Source organism: Tauraco erythrolophus, chromosome 8, assembly GCF_009769465.1.
Source record: "Tauraco erythrolophus isolate bTauEry1 chromosome 8, bTauEry1.pri, whole genome shotgun sequence".
NCBI classification, from domain to species: Eukaryota; Metazoa; Chordata; class Aves; order Musophagiformes; family Musophagidae; genus Tauraco; species Tauraco erythrolophus.
The window spans coordinates 16,639,108-16,658,437 of record NC_141472.1 but is presented as its reverse complement, the minus strand read 5'-3'; the positions used below and the strand labels follow the sequence as shown (position 1 = coordinate 16,658,437).

Here is a 19,330-nt window from a genome sequence, read left to right as displayed (position 1 = left end):
TGACTACTTGGCAGCTGAGAATTTACCCTTCCTCTCGCCCCTGTACAATAGCAGCTTTTCAGATGCAATCTGCACAAAAGAAACACTTTGTTCTTCCTCTGCTGATCAGAAGAGCTGAGCAGCAGCTATATTAAAAGCATGAGGGTCTGACCCTGGCTCATATTGTCTTCAAAGACAAAGCTTCCAGTGATAGCAGTAGATGCGGCGTTAGACCTAAGCTCTGGAAAGAGCACTGCGAGCGCGCTGCCATTGAGTAAATTAATGCAAAATAACGGGAAAAAAAGGCCAAGACTTCCTAAAATGAAAACAACGCGTTATTTGGCTTTGGCTGTTCAGACTAACGCTGCGCCGCGGCGGCCGGTGCGCGCTGTGGTGCCGGAGCACAGCCCCAGGGCAACAGCTCGGTGCGACGCTCGGGGCCGCCTCCGCGCCCTCCTCCCGGGCCGGGACTGCGGGGCCAGGCCCCCACCTGCACGCGGCCATTAATAAAAAAAAAAAAAGCAGGAATCTCTCGTTCCAGCGGCTTTTCTCACGAGATGCTCACGCGGGAGGGCGCCGTGCCCCCTCCCCTCTTCCCCGGCTGCTCGCTCCGGCCCGAGGCGAAGCCCAGCCCGGACCCTCCCGAGCGCCGCGCTCCGCCGGACCGGAAGCGGGCGCGCGGGGGGCGGAGGGGGCTGCGGGGGGCGGGCGCATGCGCAGGAGGTGCTGCCCGGCCGCGCCCCGCCCCCGCCGCGGTGGGGGTCTGGCGCGCTCCGTGCCCGCGGCGCGAGGCCGGGCCGGGGCGGCGGGCAGCGCCGCGGGCTGGGGGGAGGGGGGGCGCGGCGCGAGCGCGCGCGGAGGGGGCAGGGGACGGAGAGGGGCGAGGAGGAGGGACGGACGGACGGACGGACGGACGGGGTGAGAGGATGTGAAGATGGCGGAGCTGCAGATGCTGCTGGAGGAGGAGATCCCGGGGGGGCGCCGGGCCCTGTTCGACAGCTACACGAACCTGGAGCGGGTGGCCGAGTACTGCGAGACCAACTACATCCAGGTGCGGCGCGCGGGGCGGGGCGGGGCGCGCGCGGCCCGACGGGCGGCGGCGGCGGGGGGCACGGGGCAGCCCCGGCTGGGCGCGATCGTGGCCGCCCCCGCCGCTTGCTGCGGCGCTGCCTCCGCTGCCCGGGGCCGGCGGGGGCCCTGAGGGGAGCCGGGTCGTGCCGTCCCTGTCCCCTTGGCGACGGGAGGGTGACAGGCGGGTGGCACCGGCTGCTGCAGCCGGGGGAGGAGGAAAGCCGGTTCGCCTCCGGAATGAGCTACCCCGGTGTGACGGCGCGTTTAAATATTTAATTGATTTCTAAATTAAATTCCTTCCACTTTGTGAGCGTGTCGAATATTTATTTCGGATTGTGTCTCGGTCGCTCCTTTCCGTTCCCTTCCCACCTTCCGCCCTCCTTTTCCGACAGCACTGAGATGATGTGGAAGACCGAGGAGATACCTGACTCCTGTAAATACAGTATTTTTTCGTGTTAGTTTGGAGCACGGTGACATGTGTTTTAATTGGGATATGCCTGTCAGTTTTTATTTCCCTTCACAGCAGGGCTGCGGTTTTCGATAGGATGGGCAGCTACCAAGTGGTAGGTGCACGATGAAAGCAGATGTAGTGGAGATGATAGAGAAGTAGGGAGAAAGAGATCAAGCACAAGTTGCTACTGCAGCGTGAGACTGCTCTAAAGCCAGGTTAGTGTTAGGACTTTTTTTTTTCCTTTCTCTTTTTACTAGGAAGAGAAACAAAATCTAGTCAGTTTACGTGGATAGTGGATTGTAAGGCCAAATAAAAGAGTTCCCTGCCAAACAAAAAAAAAAAAAAAGAAAAAAACTGTTAGTTGTAGGTCATTCCTAAGAAGGGTCTGAGTGCATAGGAAAGAAACGAGAGGGACATGGGTTTGTGGTGTCAATGTTGAGAGAAGTGCAAAGGGTCCCAGTTTTATTTTTGCTTTCATTCCCCTAAGTGGAGAGTGCTTCTGTGTTTCCAGAGGGCAAGTAGGGATGAGATCTGTGACGAGGTTATTCTGTTGGTGAAAATGGGAGAAAATGTTTAACCCGTGACAGAGAATACTTAAAATATCCCTGTAAAAAAGCTCTGTTTCTTTTGAGTTGTTGAGCGACCAGCTGCCCTTTAGAGAGAAGACTGTGTATTTTGAGTCATTTACAAAACATATCAATTATAGTAAAATGATACAGATGTATTTTACGTAATAACTTTTTCCTATGTTGAATTAGTGTGACTTACATTCTTTAAGAGAAATATATTGAAATATTTTCTTACAGTCATAACCTGACATATATATGTTAAAATTTATGTTTTTTTGAAAAGTGGGAAACTGATTTTTCTGGAACAGAGGAGAGGAGTCTTGGAAGGCAGAACTGGATAGGAAGAAGTGGATGCAGTGGGTTTTTTTTTTTTATTCTTTCACCTTTTTTTGTGTTCTTCATGTAAACCAAAGTTTAAAAAAATCTTTATTGAACAGCTCCACTTTCATTGTTTTAATAAAAACTACAGAGGACTCCATGCTGTTTTGTACAAATAGAGAATGAGAAAAGATGGTTATTGCCCCAGACAGCATACAGTCCGTAAGGACAGTCTAAGATGGATACAGACAGATGGTGAGTGAAGGAAAAGAATGAGGCGCTCTTGGTCAGCCTGGTGGATTCTGGCCACCGCACAGCAATACCCCGACTGTTGGCAATTTATCCAAGCATCGTGACAACAGAGAGCTTTAAGGGGGAGGTGAGAATGAAAGAATGAAATTGTGTTGTCAGTGTTGACTGTGATGCGCAGTATGGGTCACAGCATGAACGTGTTTAAATTTTAAACAAATGGGGAATAGAGGACATCAGCCAGGTAATAGGCTATGGCCTTTGGAACTGGCTGAGAGACCATAGAGTGGGATTATTGTAGAGAAGAGGTCCAGTGTGAGGGGATTCTGGATTTAGTGATGTGAGTGTCCTAATAACAGATCTGTCGGCAAACCCACCCCACCTTTGTGGTACCAGAGCTACAACTCCTGCACAGAATCTGCATACAAAGCTGATTTTTTTTCTTCTCTGCAAGAGTTGGAATAGCTAAATGGGTATGTTAAAAACCAGTAGCCTTGGATTTTGTGGCGAGGATGGGTTTGTGATTGCTTGGAAGTGTGTAGGAGAGTAATTGTCCAGAAAGTCATGTAGTGAAGATGGACTAATTCAACTGTAATCCTTGAGTGTTTCACTGTTGACAGAAGGTTTTGTCGTGGATATTCTTGAGATCTCCTAGAGGAGACTCAGAACATGATTGAGATCTGAACGTGATCTGCAGGATGATAGGCAGTGTGGTGATGGGGGCGTTGAAGGCATTACGTTGGCCTGTATTTGTCAGTAGACAAGCCACTCCGTTTTCTTTTTGTGCCAGTTGGTGCTTTGAAGTTTTATTGTCAAGTACGAATTTGTTGCAAAAGTCAGTGGAGGCATAACTCAGTTTAACAGAGAATTCGAAGTTCAATGCTAAGGTGTACATGTTTTTTCTCTTTCCCCCCATTAGCAACATCATAGCAGCTTCAAAATAATCAAACTTGTAGTCTCTTAAATATGGAAATTGCTAGTTCATAGTAATAGGGTTGTGGTGATTGCAACTCATTTGACTTCTGCTTATGAAATGAAAAATCCGTTGTTTTTTTTTTTTAAATTTTGGCAGAGTTTACCCAAATTATGATTGATACTTGGTGAGCTCGATTACTTTAACAACAGGGAACATTAAATAAATTGTTACCCTTCCCTTGAGTCTGTGATACAGTAATGTATCAGAGCAGATCAGCTTAAAATTTTGTGAAAAATGGTAGGAAATACAGCAAATATATGATAAATGGACCTACAGCAATGAAAGATGAAAGGCTGTTTTGGAGAAAAAAAAAAGTTTTTTTCATTCATTGTTCTTCACCAATAGTTGTTCTTTTTAAATTTTCCCACTGGGCAAGTCAATCTCTCAGCCTTCCAGCCAATCAATCACTTGGTAAAGTGATGTATTTTTCAAGAGACACTGCTCCATTAAATAGGAAAGTAAATTGATAGAAGAAAAATGACTTATTCGACTTGCATACTACAGCAATTAGTTTAATAAATTTCTGATTATGATTCTATTTTAATAATAAAAATTCAGTTTTAAGCATAAATTGCTCACTTTAATCTGCTTGCGTTACTACAGAAATCATATAACTTTTCTTGCCAAAAAGGTCTTATTCTTCTAATAACTTGGAGAAATCATACAGTTATTTCTACGTTGTACTTCTTAAAGAGAAGATACGCATTTTTGTTTAGGAGAATGTTTTCGTGGTGTCTGACACAATGTCAATCACAGGTTGAATTTTATACTGTCTGTTCAACGTTTTATGTACTAGAGCTATGTCCTCTGTTACCAAGTTCAGTCTCAGTGTAAACTGTGCCACAGAGTAATTCTGTAAAATTTGATTATCTGATGTACTTGATATTATAAAAAACGTATTTGCAGTCTGCATTGATTTATCTGTGTCTTTCATAAAAAGCAGAGAATCGTTATCCTGGGCAGTGTGCCATGTTTACAAAATTTTCGTATTCCTGCATTATTTTTGTTCAGGAGTATCCTAAAGAAAATTTCTAGTTTTGATGGTGTAGGTGACAAAACCAAGCAATTGTGCGATTTGCATGTCTTGTTACTGGTATACTAACATAAATTCCAACACTGTCTTGGGCTGTCCAGTTTCTTTGAGCTTGTCCTGTATACGTCTGTTCTAGAATAATCTTCTGTTTGTTTCTCGTGATCATCGCTCTTTTAAAAAATCAGCTTTTCATTTTGTGCAGTGCATGGAGCTTTCTAGAGTAAGTGAATGCTTGTGTCTGTTAACTCTTTGTTGAAAGAGTCAGAAAAGACTACCAGATGGAGGAGTTTCAGACAGTAAGTATCTATCAGGAACAGATTCAGGGTAGGGGGAAATTCCTACCACCAAAGTTAGCATGCAGAATTGAGTGAAAAGCCAAGCCTCTGTGCACTGCACAGCTTTCTCAAGGAGTGTAGGTTTCTGTGTGCTGTGTTGTTCAGATTCTTCTGAAAGGCTCTATATTTCGTATTTTTTCCAATACTATTATGCTTTACTTGTTAGCTCTAGAGACTGAAAAGGAAAAGCAAGCTGCTGATTTTGCTCTCTTCATAGTCTTCGAGTGCCATGGCTGTGTTGCGTTTTGTATGCAGAAACAGTGTTTGTTGTATACAGGAACTGGTGTTTGTGAGGGGAAGGATGGGAAGGGGATTTTTATTCCTGTCCTTAATATTCCGTCCTTCTGGTTATTAGAAGTACTTGCTTTCAGCTCCTGCAGATAGCTTTATTTAAATAGACATGAAGGTGAAAGCTACTTGTTTCTCAGTAATTTTACTGCAGTCTGTAGATTGATGAGTTTCATAGTTGTTTTCCGCATGCCTGTTAGTTTACTTAGACTTTCTAAGCAAAACCAAGTAGCTGTAGATTGGGAAGCAACTTCCAGTAGATTGAACAAGAGCATACGGCATCTATTAGCATACTTTTTTTAAATTACAGAAATGATGGTCCTTTACAAATGGCAACTTAGTGGTTACAGCTTTAGTTTAGTTACAGTTAGTAATGGGAAATTTCTGCGGAGTTGCTCATAATGACTGGTACCAGGATATAACTTGTGTAAGTATATAGGGAATTGCAGGTATTATGGTTTATAAACAAGTTCAAGAAAGATCTCTGTTCTCTTTGCTGAAGATGAGATGTGTATCACCTTAACAAAGGCAACTGAGTTAGATTTTTAAAATTTAGTTAACCATCAGAAATGTGAGCATCAGAGGAGAGTTGTTTTCAACCTTTCTGTTCCTTAAACTTGTTTCTGTTATGATCTGGCTTTGGTGAAGAGGTGATTAAGCTTAGCATTGACGGAACACTTGTTCTGCAGGCATGAAAGTGGATATTGATTAGCTCCAGTGAGTATTAGTCCAGAACTTCACCAAGATGCTGACAAGTTGAACTCTTTAAAAATACTAGGAAACTACTAAAACAGCGATAATGGATATATGGACAATAAGCTATAGTATCTTACTCCTAAGTGCAGTGAATGAATATCAGGCTATGATGGGACGTCATACTGTGTGATTTTAAAATTGAAGTAGTATGCTGCGGTGGGTTAACTTTGACTGTCTGCCAGGGGCCTACCACGCAACTCTCTTGCTCTCCATGCTCAGCAGAACAACAGGAGAAAATAAGAAAAAAACAAACAAACCAACAAAAAAGCTCATGGGTTAAGGACAGAGAGATCACTCACCAATTACCGTCAGTGGCAAAGTTGACTTGACTTGGGGAATATTAATTTAATTTATTGCCAATTAGAAATAGAGTAGGATAGTGAGAAACAACCCCAAAACTAAACCCACCTTCCTCTCACCCCTCTGTTCTTCCCAGGCTCAAATTCACTCCTCTGTTCCCAGCTCTTCTGCCACATCCTCCTGAGTGGTGCAGGGGGACGGGGAATGGGGATTGTGGTCGTTCATAACACTGTCTCTGCTGCTTATTCTTCCTCATGCTCTTCCCCTGCTCCAGCATGGAGTCCCTCCCGTGGGATACAGTCCTTCACAAACTGCTCCAACGTGGGTCCTTCCTACAGGCTGCAGTTCTTCAAGAACTGCTCCAATGTGGGTCCTTCCCAATGGGGTACATTCCTGCAAGAACAGACTGCTCCAGTGTCAGTCTTCCATGGGCCATAGTTCCCCAGAAAACCTGCTTCTGCATGGGCTCCTCTCCATAGGCCACAGCTCCTGCCAGGAGCGTCCTCTTGCTTGGGCTCCTTTCTACAGGCTGTGTCTCCTGCCAGGAGCCTACTCTGATGTGGGCTCTCCACAGGCTGCAGCTTCTTTGAGAGCATACCCGCCTGCTGCAGCGTGGGGTCCTCTGTGGGCTGCAGTGTGGCTGTCTGTTCCACAATGGTCCTGGCTGCAGGAGGACAACCTGTGTCATGTTCTTCTCCATGGGCTGCAGGGAAATCTCTGCTCCAGTGCCTGGAAACAACTCCTCTCCCTCCTCCTTCGCTGACCTTGGTGTCTGCAAGGTTGTTTCTGTCAACGTTTTTCTTACTCCTCTCCCTCGCAGCTGCTTTGCAGTGTTTTTTACTCCTTCTTAAATATGTTACCAGAGAGGCACCACCAGCATCTTCGAGTGGCTCAGCTTTGACCAGCAGTGGGTCTCTTTGGAGGTGTCCAGAATTGGCTCTGTCTGGCACGGAGGCAGCTCCTGATCTCTTCTCACAGAGGCCGCCCCTGCAGCCAACCTGCTACCAAAACCTTGCCACGTAAACATTACCTATGTCTGAGGAGATAATACTTCAGTACACTCCTTTGCGTTCACATTCGTTTGTGTTTGTCATTACTGCTAAATCCCAACAATTAAGAGGAAATTAAGCGTAGCGATTAATAACTCTATGCGGCCACTGTTCTTTTGATTTCAAGAAGTGATGCTTTATGCAAATTTGAAGTAGCTGCCTAAGTAGTGAAAGTCTTACTCCTTTCTTCCGTGTCTCCCCTCTGGTGCTCTCTCATGTTGAGCCTGCAAGTGGTTTCACAGTCTCTTTTCCCTGTGTTCCCTTCAAGCGGAAGGTGAAAATAACTGGATGGTAGACTCTGGGGTTACTGTAAAGGAACCAGTAATAATACTAATGATATTTTTGGGTTCTTTACTTTTTCTTTTCCTCCTTCCCTTTTACTTACTGTATCTCCAAGTGCCTAAGCTTTGAGGACCTGGTAATTTAAAGGAAGGTTGACAGGTACTGTTGCTTGAAGGAGAGACTTAGATAGCCTTCCTTGCATTATCAGGATATATAAAAATAAAAATCTTCTGAAAAGACACAAAATATTTTAAAAATTTATTACAAGATTAGAAATAAAGAGTTAAAGTATGTTGTTTATCTGTCTTTGAGTCTAATTTTCTGAAACAAAATTCCATGGTTGTAGATCAGTCACAATATATGCCCATTGGAGTTGTAACTGTAGTAAATGGTTGCATAGATTGTTGCATAGATTGTTATTGCATGTGCCTCTGTGCTCAAGGTTGGCAGTGAGCTTGTTGTTACGTTGGTAAGTTTAGTGAGGATAATCTAGGTATAGGACCAACTTGTCTTGTTTCCTTTTAAGTGAGTCGATGTAGCTGGCAAAGTTGGGGAAGTATTTATCACTCCACCAATCTACTTTTCCTTTGCATTAACCGTGCTGTGTTTTGCCAGGAAAGCTAATTTAATGCATTTAAACAGTGTCACAAGTTCAACCTGGAGTTCAGGAAGAGGAGGATTGATTCTCTATTGAGGGGATGTGGAAATAGCATGAGCCGTTTTAGTAGTGGTAATGGGAGTTGCTGGCAGTAATACTGTATGTGTAGGTGTGAAAATAAAATTTGTAAGTATGGAAGGTGCTAATATAAAGTAAATGTTGTAACCCTAAATGTTCAGTAGAAGTGGCATTCTAGTTGTTCCCTTCTATAGTTTATTTCCAGATTGTGGTTATTGAATAATATTGATCAAGAATTGTAATTCAGAGTAGCAAGCTTCTGCATCCTACAGTTAATAAGCTCTCTAAAACTTACTGTCTGTTGCTCATGTTTTACTTGCGTTTGCAGTCATTAATCTTTGTGGCTTAGGGCTGTAGGTTTTAAGGCAGGAAGTGGTGCACCACCGTGGTGCACCGTGTAAGACAAGAGCTTCTCCAGTCAGTGTTTTAAGGTAGTGAAATCTTACTCTGTTGTGTTCAGCAGAATATTTTATTGAAGAAAACATTGATTTAAGTACCATGTTTTGCAGCAAATGTTCAGTAGAGTCTATGTTGAGTCTGCTGGCCCATTTTTCTTGGATTTTGTTTGGAAATGCTATGTTTTCACGCTGAATTGTGCACCTGAAATTAACCTCTTGCTTAGTAATCTAAGTTCTGTACATTTTGTTGGATATCCATACCTGGAACTTTAGTCACTGGGCTACTCTATGAAGCAAAACTGCATGTCACTGGATGAATCATGTAGTCACTGCACACTGAATTTAGGTGCATTTCCTCTTTTTAGGGTTCTCATAGGTTAGGTTGGCAATTTTTTCTTGAAGGGAATGAACTAGTATGCTCTTGCAAATGAGTTGTGCCTATTTCAGAGAGAAATCTTAATTTTCTGGTGCACAGGTGCAACGAACAAGTTGCTCTGTCAAATTTATAGTGATATGCTCTGAACTATGGACTCTTTATATGCTATTCACTTTTCTTGTAGCTTATTTTCCCGTAGGTGTCATTGATCTTCAACATCTCTTCCAACCTAAACGATTCTGTGATTCTTAATGGTCTTTCAGTTTGAAATATAAATGCTTGGTTTATTGTTATTGGCTTAGTGTTACTGTAGTGAAGTTGTTTTATGCTCACTGAATTGCGGAGTGAGGAGCAAATATTTGGTTTGGGGTTTTGGTAGCCTGTTGTGTTGGTTATACACATAGCCAAAGCTAGTTTTGTGCTGAACTTATAAATTTAGTATCTTTTCTTAAAAACTCTTCTATGTAAATGTCAGTGTTTTTGTTAGGATATTTTGTAACTTTTTTGTGAATTTACTGCTTTAATATATATGAACTCCGTCAAAATTCTTGGGAATAACTTTGGAGTCTTGTGTATTTTTGAGCTGGCTGCTATTTTGTCAAAGTTGATTTGTACTGTAGATCATATCACGTTTTTAAAGCTGTACTCCTAGAATATCAGATCATGGCTATTAGATTGCTATTTCAGCTGATGTTATTAACAGATTTTAGGGAAGCTTAAGATGCTTTTGTTTGAAGATGCTTATTTCAACCTGCATGCCTTCATTATCAAAATTATTTTAATTATTTTCAATTTTCAAACTGTGTTTAAATGAACAAATAGATAAGCTTCAGAAGAACTGTTTCCTATATTGTGAACTACTGTTCTTTTATGTTTGTATTACTATGTCATATTATGAATTCTGTTGGAAATAAATTATAAAACAAGCTGATGATTCTGATTTGTGTTGTTTTACGGGAAAATTATTGAGAGGTTGATAAACATTGCTAGAAAGCGGATACTAATTTCTGTTATTCTTTTTGGTGAATCTTCTTGGTAAAGGATTAAGATAAACAAGAATTTTTATTGGATTAGGATAAGAAAGAATTTCTGTGAGGTTTTGGTTTTTAGTGTTAATATAAATAGGTTCATTAGGTTCAAGGAAGGAGAAGAAAGTGGTTTAAATTTGGCTTTTAGAGTTGAAGGAAATCTTTCTATCATAGCTACATAGAATAAAAATGAGACATTTTTGCCTTTGCGTGGCTTATGAGAGGAAGGTTTGAAAAACATATTTACTTGCTTGTCAGTGTTAAATAAAAAGTTTCCCTGGTGAGATTGAGGGTTTCAGAAAACTGCCCAGTCTTTTCAGCAATGGAGGTCAGATAGCAGTTTTCTCTTTGTCCAGTGCATTCCCAGCTGGGTGGCTCTAGCAGTGGCTGGAACTTTTGTCGTGGGTGTAGGAGTCTTAAGAGGTGTTCAGATTGAGATGTTTGAAGCCTGCACTAACAGGCTTGTCAGTGTTGAAGTGTTGAGATTGAATGGGCTGCCTGCTGGACTATCATGAAAAGAAAAAGACTGGTTTTGTAGATTTGAAAACTTGTATTTAAAATTGCGAAGTGCATTAATTCTTCCTATTACCCACCTAGAAACCTTTGGAATGTAAGGTGGCTAGAAATTAAAGCTGTGCTTGGTAAAAGCTGCAAATACTAGGCTTTGCTGCTTTTTAGGGACAAGATTACTGAGCTGATCTAACATCTTTCTGCTTCTAGTTCTGCTTATATCTTTGTCCTGGGTCTGGTCCTTATCTGATCATTGATGAGCCAGTTCAGTTAGCTAAACCAACAGAAAACTGACTAGGACAAGAAAAGCATCGTGTCTTTGCTCAGTGATGGTGGGAGTTTGAAGTGAGGGAGAAGGGGGGAAATGAAGTAAGGAAGGATTGGGACCATCCCTGCTGAGGGCAGTGAGCTGTTAGATTGCCTGTTGTAAGGTAAGAAAGAAGTTCTTCAAGGTATCGGGCATCAAACGTGGTAATTCCAAGCTTTTGCGCAGCAGCAGTGCTGCTCTTTGGACCTGAAGGTTAGTAGTGAAAATGTCAGGTGGTTTGTGCCCCCCGGCAGTGAAAGCTGTGAGCGGTAGGGGCTGACACTGGTTGGACATGGAAGGGTCATTACAGGTGACCTTTGGTCATGGGTGACTCCTGAAAGCAGAATTAGTGCTTGTCAGTCTGTGTAGTCTGTCGCATAGAACAATCAGTCTGTTCTTGGTACTGCTGCTCTTAGCAGACGGGTATATAAACAGAGCTGAAACGGGACTTCCGAGTCTGATCTCTTTCAAAGAGAGAATTTTAGTCTGTTTAACGAACAAAATATACAAGCCATTTATTACCGAGTAGTCTAGTATGAATTCAAAGCACACTAATTTGTCTCAATTTGCTTTAATAATAATTATTAAGTAGTATGTGTATACTGACTATACGGTGCGAATTCTCAAAATTATTTCCGAGAGTGTCCTTTTAAACTAAGTTTGAGAGATGTGGGAAATTGTGAAGTTTGTAATTCACTCTGATTTTTTTAACTGGGCAGTAAGTTTGTGAGTTGGCATCAGAAGTGGAGCTTGTCTATAGCTTTATAAGTGAGGCAGAATGTTTGCTGCAGAGTGCAGAAGTTAATATATTGTCTACCTACTTTTATTACCCTTTTATTGGGTAAAAACTACAGGTTTGCTGCAACTTGTGGGAAATGTAAATACATTAAATATCCCAAATTAAATGGCTATCTTGAACCGGTTAACATACTTTTATCTATCTAGAGAGTGTGTGTGGGACACAAGCACAAAGTATTTAGCCAATAGAAGAAAAAAACCTCTTATATGATAGAACGCTAAAGATACCATGCCATTGCGGAAAGTTTACAGTAATTTTCACTATTTATAAATATATCTAAAAGGACAAACAGTAAAACCAAAAGCCAACCTCTTATCCCCCACACCGCTAACAGCAAAATAGGAGGCTGAGATGGATGACAGACGTCAGACAGGTTGAAAAATGCCCGTATGAGCAGAACCTCGAGAAAGGGGCTGTTATTTTTGACAGAGAAATAATAAAATTATAAGAGTATGCAAATAAGGTTGTGAAGAGTATGAACTGTGTTTGCTGATTTTTCACTTTTCTTGGGTGAAGTATGCAGATACTAAATTCAGTTTGATAGGTAATGCTACTTAACATAATCTGTGGAATTATGAGTTAAGGTTTAGGATTTAATGGTATTCTAAAAAAGGCTAAACATTTTAAATAAATAATGAAAATATAAGCAGTTTTATCTTTTTCTTTTATATGTTTTTGCCTTGTATTTGTTCTGAATTTGTGTATGATGTCATTTTATGCTCTCTCTAAGTGTTTTGTGTTGTCCACTGTAATGCATTTCACTGTATTATTTGGGATATTACTTCTATTTAATATATTTTCTGTACCCTGAATACCATATATCCTGTATCCTTTGAAGGACACACTGTGAAGGAACACTGCACAGATTGGTGTTGGTTTGGCCTTCCAAGGAGAGGGAATTAATATGTCAAGTTGCTCATGTCAATAAGTAACATCAAGATAAATTTCATTTGTGGGAAAGAGGACTAAAGATTTTTATGTGGTGGAGTATATATGTGAGTGCTGAAATGGTGGTAGTGAAATTAATTGACTTTTCCCACCATGGCTAATCACTAGAGAACTGGGAGTGAACGGAGTTGTAGAGAAGCATAAAACTGTGACATTACATTTATTTTTTAGTTATGACGAATCAGTGTGCAGTGTTTTCTGATACACTTCTCAGTTTTCTTACTTTATCCAGCTGTTGGTGATCTCAGAAATGATCTTCAAAAATACAGGTCTGTTTGTCTTCATATGCTTAAGGAGATGATGTCCATGAAGTGACTCTTTCTCAGAAGGGGCAGAGTGATTAAACATGCAGAAGCTCCGAGGAGCAAACTCTGGATGAGAGTAGTGTGTAGTCAGCCTAAACTAGTGAGGATGTTTGGTTTTACAGCCTTTTTTGTCAAGTTCTCAATGCATTGTCATAAAGGCAGTCCTTTCCTAAGGGAAAGAAGAAATTTTATCTGACTGTATGTGCATCTATATAAATCAATCAGTTTGGATAATAGAAGGTAAAACGTTATCTATAGTCTCTATATCTCTGTTATCGTTGTCTGGTGGTGATAACTGTTCATTTAAACCATGTCCAAATTGAGGACAACCACTCGATTGGACCAGTTAATAGAACTATTGTAAATCATTACCATGTTATGATCTGCTTAAAACTTAAATTTTAGATTTTTTTAAATATATACACAGTCTTTAAATTTATTTTAGTCAATAATTTGCTATATAACACAAATATAGTAGGGTGAATCCAGTTTTGATGACTGGAGCAAAAGGGAGGGATAAAAATCTGATTTCTGTTTTTCTCATTTGTATACCTAAGTCTATAATAATACATGCCATACGTACCAAATGCAGAGATCCTTGAAAACAAAAATTTTCACTGCAATGGAACTTTTGTAAATATTTGTAGCATATTAAGACCCCTCATTTAAGTAAGGTTTATAAATCGTACGTATTATACAAGACAGGCTCTTGTGAATTGTCTCATTTGATCAGCAGATGGATAATTAATGCTGAGCTATAAATTATTTAACCATTTATACATACATAAAAAAAGAAATTTTTCATGAAGTGAACAAGTGGGGAATACAGTGCCAATAATCACTTGTCCTCCGGAAAGGCTGTGCTTAAAAGTACTACAAAGAGAGGGGGATGTTGCCTTTGCTAATTTTCTTATGATGAGCAAAGGTTAATATTTTCCTTGTATTTCACCGTCCATGAAATTTCTGTACCTTTTTTTAATTGTACCTTATAGTAGGGATCCAAGAAGAATGAGAGATTTCTTTGCCCCTGCTGAAGGTTCAAGGTTTTACTGAGTTTAGCTGCTTTTATAAGCAGCATGCTCTACTTAAAATATTTCTTTTTAGTTTTAAATTAGTTACACAACAAAAACCCCAAACCATCCCTAAAAACAAGTGGCATTGTCTTCCATTTTCTGTACCAACCTTGAGGCTGCATAATGATGCTAGCAAGGGTAGGACTTTCTGTGGACCTGTCTTTTTCCATAAGCAGTGTGATATGTTTTATCATTTGAGGAAGAAAGGTGTTCTGGAGATGGAGCACCACTTCTCTGCCACTTGGAGAAGGAAGTTATCATCCATGCATTCCAGGAACCTCCTGGATTGCCTATGCCCTGCTGTGTTGTCCTTCCAACAGATATCAGGGTGGTTGAAGTCCCCCATGAGGACCAGGGCTTATGAATGTGAGGCTGCTCCTATCTGTCTGTAGAGGGCCTCATCTACCTGGTCCTCCTGGTCAGGTGGTCTGTAGCAGACCCCTACTACTATGTCCCCTGTCCCTGCTCTCCCTTTAATCCTGACCCATAAACTCTCAGTTGGCTCCTCATCTGTCCCCAGGTGCAGCTCCATTCCATCCAGCTGGTCTTTGACATAGAGAGCAACCCCTCCTCCTCTTCTCCCCTGCCTATCCTTCCTAAAGAGCCTGTACCCTTCTATTCTAACACTCCAGTCATAGGATTCATCCCACCACGTCTCCGTGATGCCAATAAGATCACATTCTAACAGACACGCACACACTTATAACTCCTCTTGCTTATTCCCCATGCTGCGCGTGTTGGCATAAAGGCATTTAAGTTGGGCCCCAGATGAATCTGACTTCCTCGCTGGAGTGGCTGGAATTCCTTTCATCTGTTCTTCAGGTACTTCCAGCATATCTTTATCGTTCTTGATATTAGCCCCCTCCCCCTTCGAATCTAGTTTAAAGCCCTGTCAATGAGCCCTGCTAGCTGTTGTGCAAAGACCCTCGTTCCCCTCTGAGAAAGGCAAGTCCCATCCAGTGCCAGTAGGCCTGGTGCCATGTGGCCCACCCCATTATTAAAAAGCCAAAATAGTGGCGATGACACCAGCCACGGAGCCACATATTAATCAACTGGATGCATTTTCATCTCTAGATGTCATACTTCACAAATCCAGGTAAGTATTGCTTTTATTTACAGAGTGGAAGGAACTTTTTTCAATGGCATTTTGGTCTGGATTTCATATGCACTTAAGGCTGTGTTTGAACACAGTCCTTCAAGAATTGTTTGCATATGTTTCTTCTGCTGAATATAGGGGAGAAAGAGGGTGATATTCCCTGTGCTTTAGGGACAAGCTGTTGAGTAAGATGACTGGAAGGTGGTGAGTGTTACAAAAAAGCCAACTGCGTTTGTCCAGGAAGATGGAGGATTAGAGGTTATGCAGTTGGTGGGGCATTCTGGAAAATGAAGGAGAGAATTGCTTGTCTAAAAAGCAGCTTCAAAATTCCTGCTTTCTCTGTGCCTCTCTTAAAGTCTCTCTATCATTCCTATTGTGAAACTGTTCTTTCCTTTCCAGGATAGTTATACTTATTGCCATAGCAAGATAGGTAGAGAGATGATATTATTTAAACATGTCTTGTCTAATGAAAAGGTCATTTGTGCAGCACTCTAATTCATTAGAGTACAGAGAAAAGCCCTTTTTTCTGGTTGTCATAGAACTTGTTGAATATACAATTGTAACAGTCTATTAGGACAACTTGAAAACAAATGAATTCATGTTGAAAAAATGAAAGCGTGTGAGGCAAGAGAACTTTTCGTGACATAGAAAAGACATTCAGCGTTTGAAATGTTCTTATTTTGTTGTTACATCACTACTGTTTCTTGTGACAACAAAGAGTTCAGAATTGTCAGAACAAGAACATTGTTGAAGTTGGGTGAATAAGTGACGTTTGAGACTCTCATTCTGTGTCATAATTATGGTGAACATGAACACAAAGGTGGGGATTCTTCATATCCTGTAATGCAGCGCAGAACTGCTGTGAGAAGAATCTTGTGTTCTTCCACAAGACTGCAGTGTTACTTTATACTTTTATCCTCTCTTTTGTGTCTGTAACTTCAGTGTAACACTGTTGTGCTATCTAAGCATAAGTGTGTGAGTAGTCACCACATTACATTCTAGTGCTTATCAGTATGCTTGCAAGTTGCAGACATGCTCTTAGTGCAGTTTGAGTAGGCTGGCTTCAAGACTGCATCTAATACTTGCATCCTTAGTGATGTATTTTATGGCCGAGAGCTCTTGCCATTGTGAGAGTTACCAGAATGTGTAAAACTGTCTAGCGTTGCAGCTGTGGTTGGATACGATGAAATTTGACCTATATGGGAACAACATAATAATTCTTAACTGCAAGGTTACAGTAACTTTTTTACTGAAATGTTTGTGATCTAATTTTGATTGTATAGCAGGAAGGAACTGTTTTCCCTGTTTGAGATAACTGTCATCTATATGACTTTTCTTTGAAAATTGTGTGTAAAAATTGACTTTTAGACTATTGTATCTGAAAGAGTTCGTTAGTAGGAATTTTGTTAGATTAAGATAATAACAGATTGATTTACTTCTTGAAAGTTCTGAGTTTCAAGTTTTATTGGGCTATCTGGATATGGCTGTTGTAGGGCAAAAATAGCAGTATGTTATTAGCTTCTGCCAAAATGTCTCTGACAGATGGTGTCTTGTCTGTCCAGAATTCCTCCTGCTCTGTAAATATTGATTGGAGGAAAAAAAAAAAAATATGGGTGTTCCATAGCTTTTAAAGAAGTGTCTCCTGATTGATATAGGAATGACTAAGGGCTTTAACTGAAAGAGAGTAGGTTTACATTAGGTATAAGGAAGAATTTTTTGCAATGAGGGTGGTGAAACACTGGAACAGGTTGTCCAGAGAAGTTGTGGATGCCCCATCCCTGGAAGTGTCCAAGGCCAGGTTGGATGAGGCTTTGAGCAACCTAATCTAGTGAAAGGTGTCCCTGCCCATGGCAGGGAGGTTGGAACTAGATGATCTTTAAGGTCCCTTCCAACCCAAACCGTTCTATGATTCTATATTTGTACAGATCTTGGGCAGAACAGCATCAGTATGTGCAGAAAACATATCTGAACAAATCTAAAGTGAGCCAGGTTTCCACCAGGCCCTATTAGACAAGCAAAGAAAAAAAAAAAAGTGTGCACGTTTTAGTGAAATAATGTTAAAATAGTCCCTGCAAGTGCTTTTGTGGTAAAAAATGTTCTGTTGTGGAAGCTGAGGTCAGAACATGATTAATACACGTGCAAAGATGGGCAGCTGCTGATTTTTGGGCGTTGCAAATGCTCTATGCTACTTTCAGAAGCCTTGTCTGATTAATTCACCCATCCTTTTCTAAAGCATCCTTTCAGCTTTTGTGATAACCAACTTTTTTGGGACAGACTTAGTAGAACTTCTTGTGCCATTGTATGTGCTGCTTATCTTTCACGTTATAATTGCTGTTTACAGAGCTCAGTCTTGTGTTGGATCTCAAATAACTCAATTGTCTAATTCTTTGCAAGGTATGCTGATAGAACTGTGTCCTTGACTGCTGCCTCTACAAGGTCCTGTACAGAAATTTGCTTCTGGATGTTGACTAGGATATTGCTGAATTGTTTTTTTTTTCAAAGAGCCTTAGCATGTAATTTTGTGTGGTGTTCACAGAAGTTATAGTTAAGTGTTGTCTTCAACTGGCATTTAAATGTTAGAACAAAGGAAGCTAAACTTTTTAGAAGTAGAAATTCTTGTTTGGTATTGCTGTCATCCTCATGTGGTTAGTCATATTCACTTAAGTTAATTAACCTCCTATGCTCTTGATTCAAAAAAGGTATTTTGTACATCATCTACTTTCTTTTAGTGGATGAGTAAAAACAGCCATGTAGAATTCATAGAACTTCTGCTGAGGTGTCCAGTTCCATTATTTTGACTATCAGGTAATGCCAATGCTTTGCTTTAAGGTGGCAGTATTATCAGAATCAGCAGTATTATGAGCAGTATTATCAGGAGAAATCATACAGGTTTCACTGTATGAAATCCTTGATACTGTTCTGAAGGAATTTTCAGAAAAATGTAGTCTCTGCAGGTTTGTCTTGACTTGGTGTTCTGAACCATGGTCCTTCATAGCTAAGCAGGAAGACCCTTACTGCTGGTAGATTATGTATTTCAAGTTCTGGCTTTTCTTTAGTAAATGGAAAACTCTCCATATTGCTAGAGGGAAATTCTGAAATGGCTCTGTGACCTGCAATACAGTCATAGTGTTTTTCAGTATGGGGAATGTAAGAGTTATTGTATGCGGAGAAAAACTTTGCCGAAGTTGCATTTATTTACCAGGCATACTGTTTTTTATACCTCAGTGTGATACTTGTTAATTCTTCAAAGAAGCAATTAGCTAATTTGCAGAAAGGAATAATATTTAAATGTGTGGGGATGACTACATTACAGTTGCAGTGTAGTTAATATGGGGGATTAAATGCACATCCTTTTATGCCTGTAAAATGTCCTTATATTGCTTTAAAAAGTTGCGTTACTGTGGCATAGAACAGTCTCTTTCTGGGCAAGAAGCACTGCGATTAGTGTGAAGGTAGGTCATGCTTTGGAAAATGTGTGTTTAAAATACAGATCTCACTGGAAATAATTACAGAAAACTTGATGCTGTGGTGTTAAGTTATATGCTGCAGGTTGAATATAGCGACTTTGCTTGAAATTCTTGAGCTACATAGCAATTCGCAGAGGGTTTGCTTCTAATCTTGAAGGAACTGGACCAAAACTGCTAGTTAAACTGGGAAAAAGAAACTACTAATTACAGTGCCTGCGGAAAAGTTTTTTGTTTTTCCTGCTTATTTTCTCAGATTGTTACATTGTAGCAGCATAGCAAAGTTTGAATCTAGTTAAAATGAAAAGCCTCCTGCAACCTTCTGATTTTTTAAATTTTGACAACTCTATTACAAATATGAACAAAATTTATAAACTTCTGTAAACCCTTATTGCTGGCAGTCTAGGCTTGAGAATTATGCTGGGATTCGTTTCTTGAGGACATGACTTTTGTATTTATAAAATGCTCACTTCAAGATGTGCAGAACAGAGATCCTGCCTGGCTAACAGTCTCTGCATAAGAGGCTGGAATCCCGTTCTCACTCTGCCAGTGTTGTGTTTTGCCCAGCGCTATGGTAACAGGAGCAAAAGGTTTTAAAAACGTTTCTTTGCCAGAAAAGTGAGCAGATAGAGCTCTCAAGGCACATAGGGAACTAATTACTCTTGAATAAGAAGGCACTCGTTTTGCTTAGCAG

General features: G+C 40.7%; 1 protein-coding gene across 46 annotated transcripts in view; it reads left to right on the top strand.

The window, feature by feature from the left end:
* Positions 1-885: 885 nt before the first annotated feature.
* Positions 886-19,330, top strand: part of ABI2 (abl interactor 2) — a 71,388-nt gene continuing 52,943 nt past the window's right edge. For all 46 annotated transcript variants that reach the window (XM_086615637.1, XM_086615633.1, XM_086615623.1 and 43 more), the window contains exon 1: positions 886-1,030. In XM_086615637.1, coding sequence (XP_086471763.1) covers positions 914-1,030 — 117 coding nt within the window. In that variant the 5' untranslated portion in view covers positions 886-913. The remainder of the gene's footprint in view (positions 1,031-19,330) is intronic.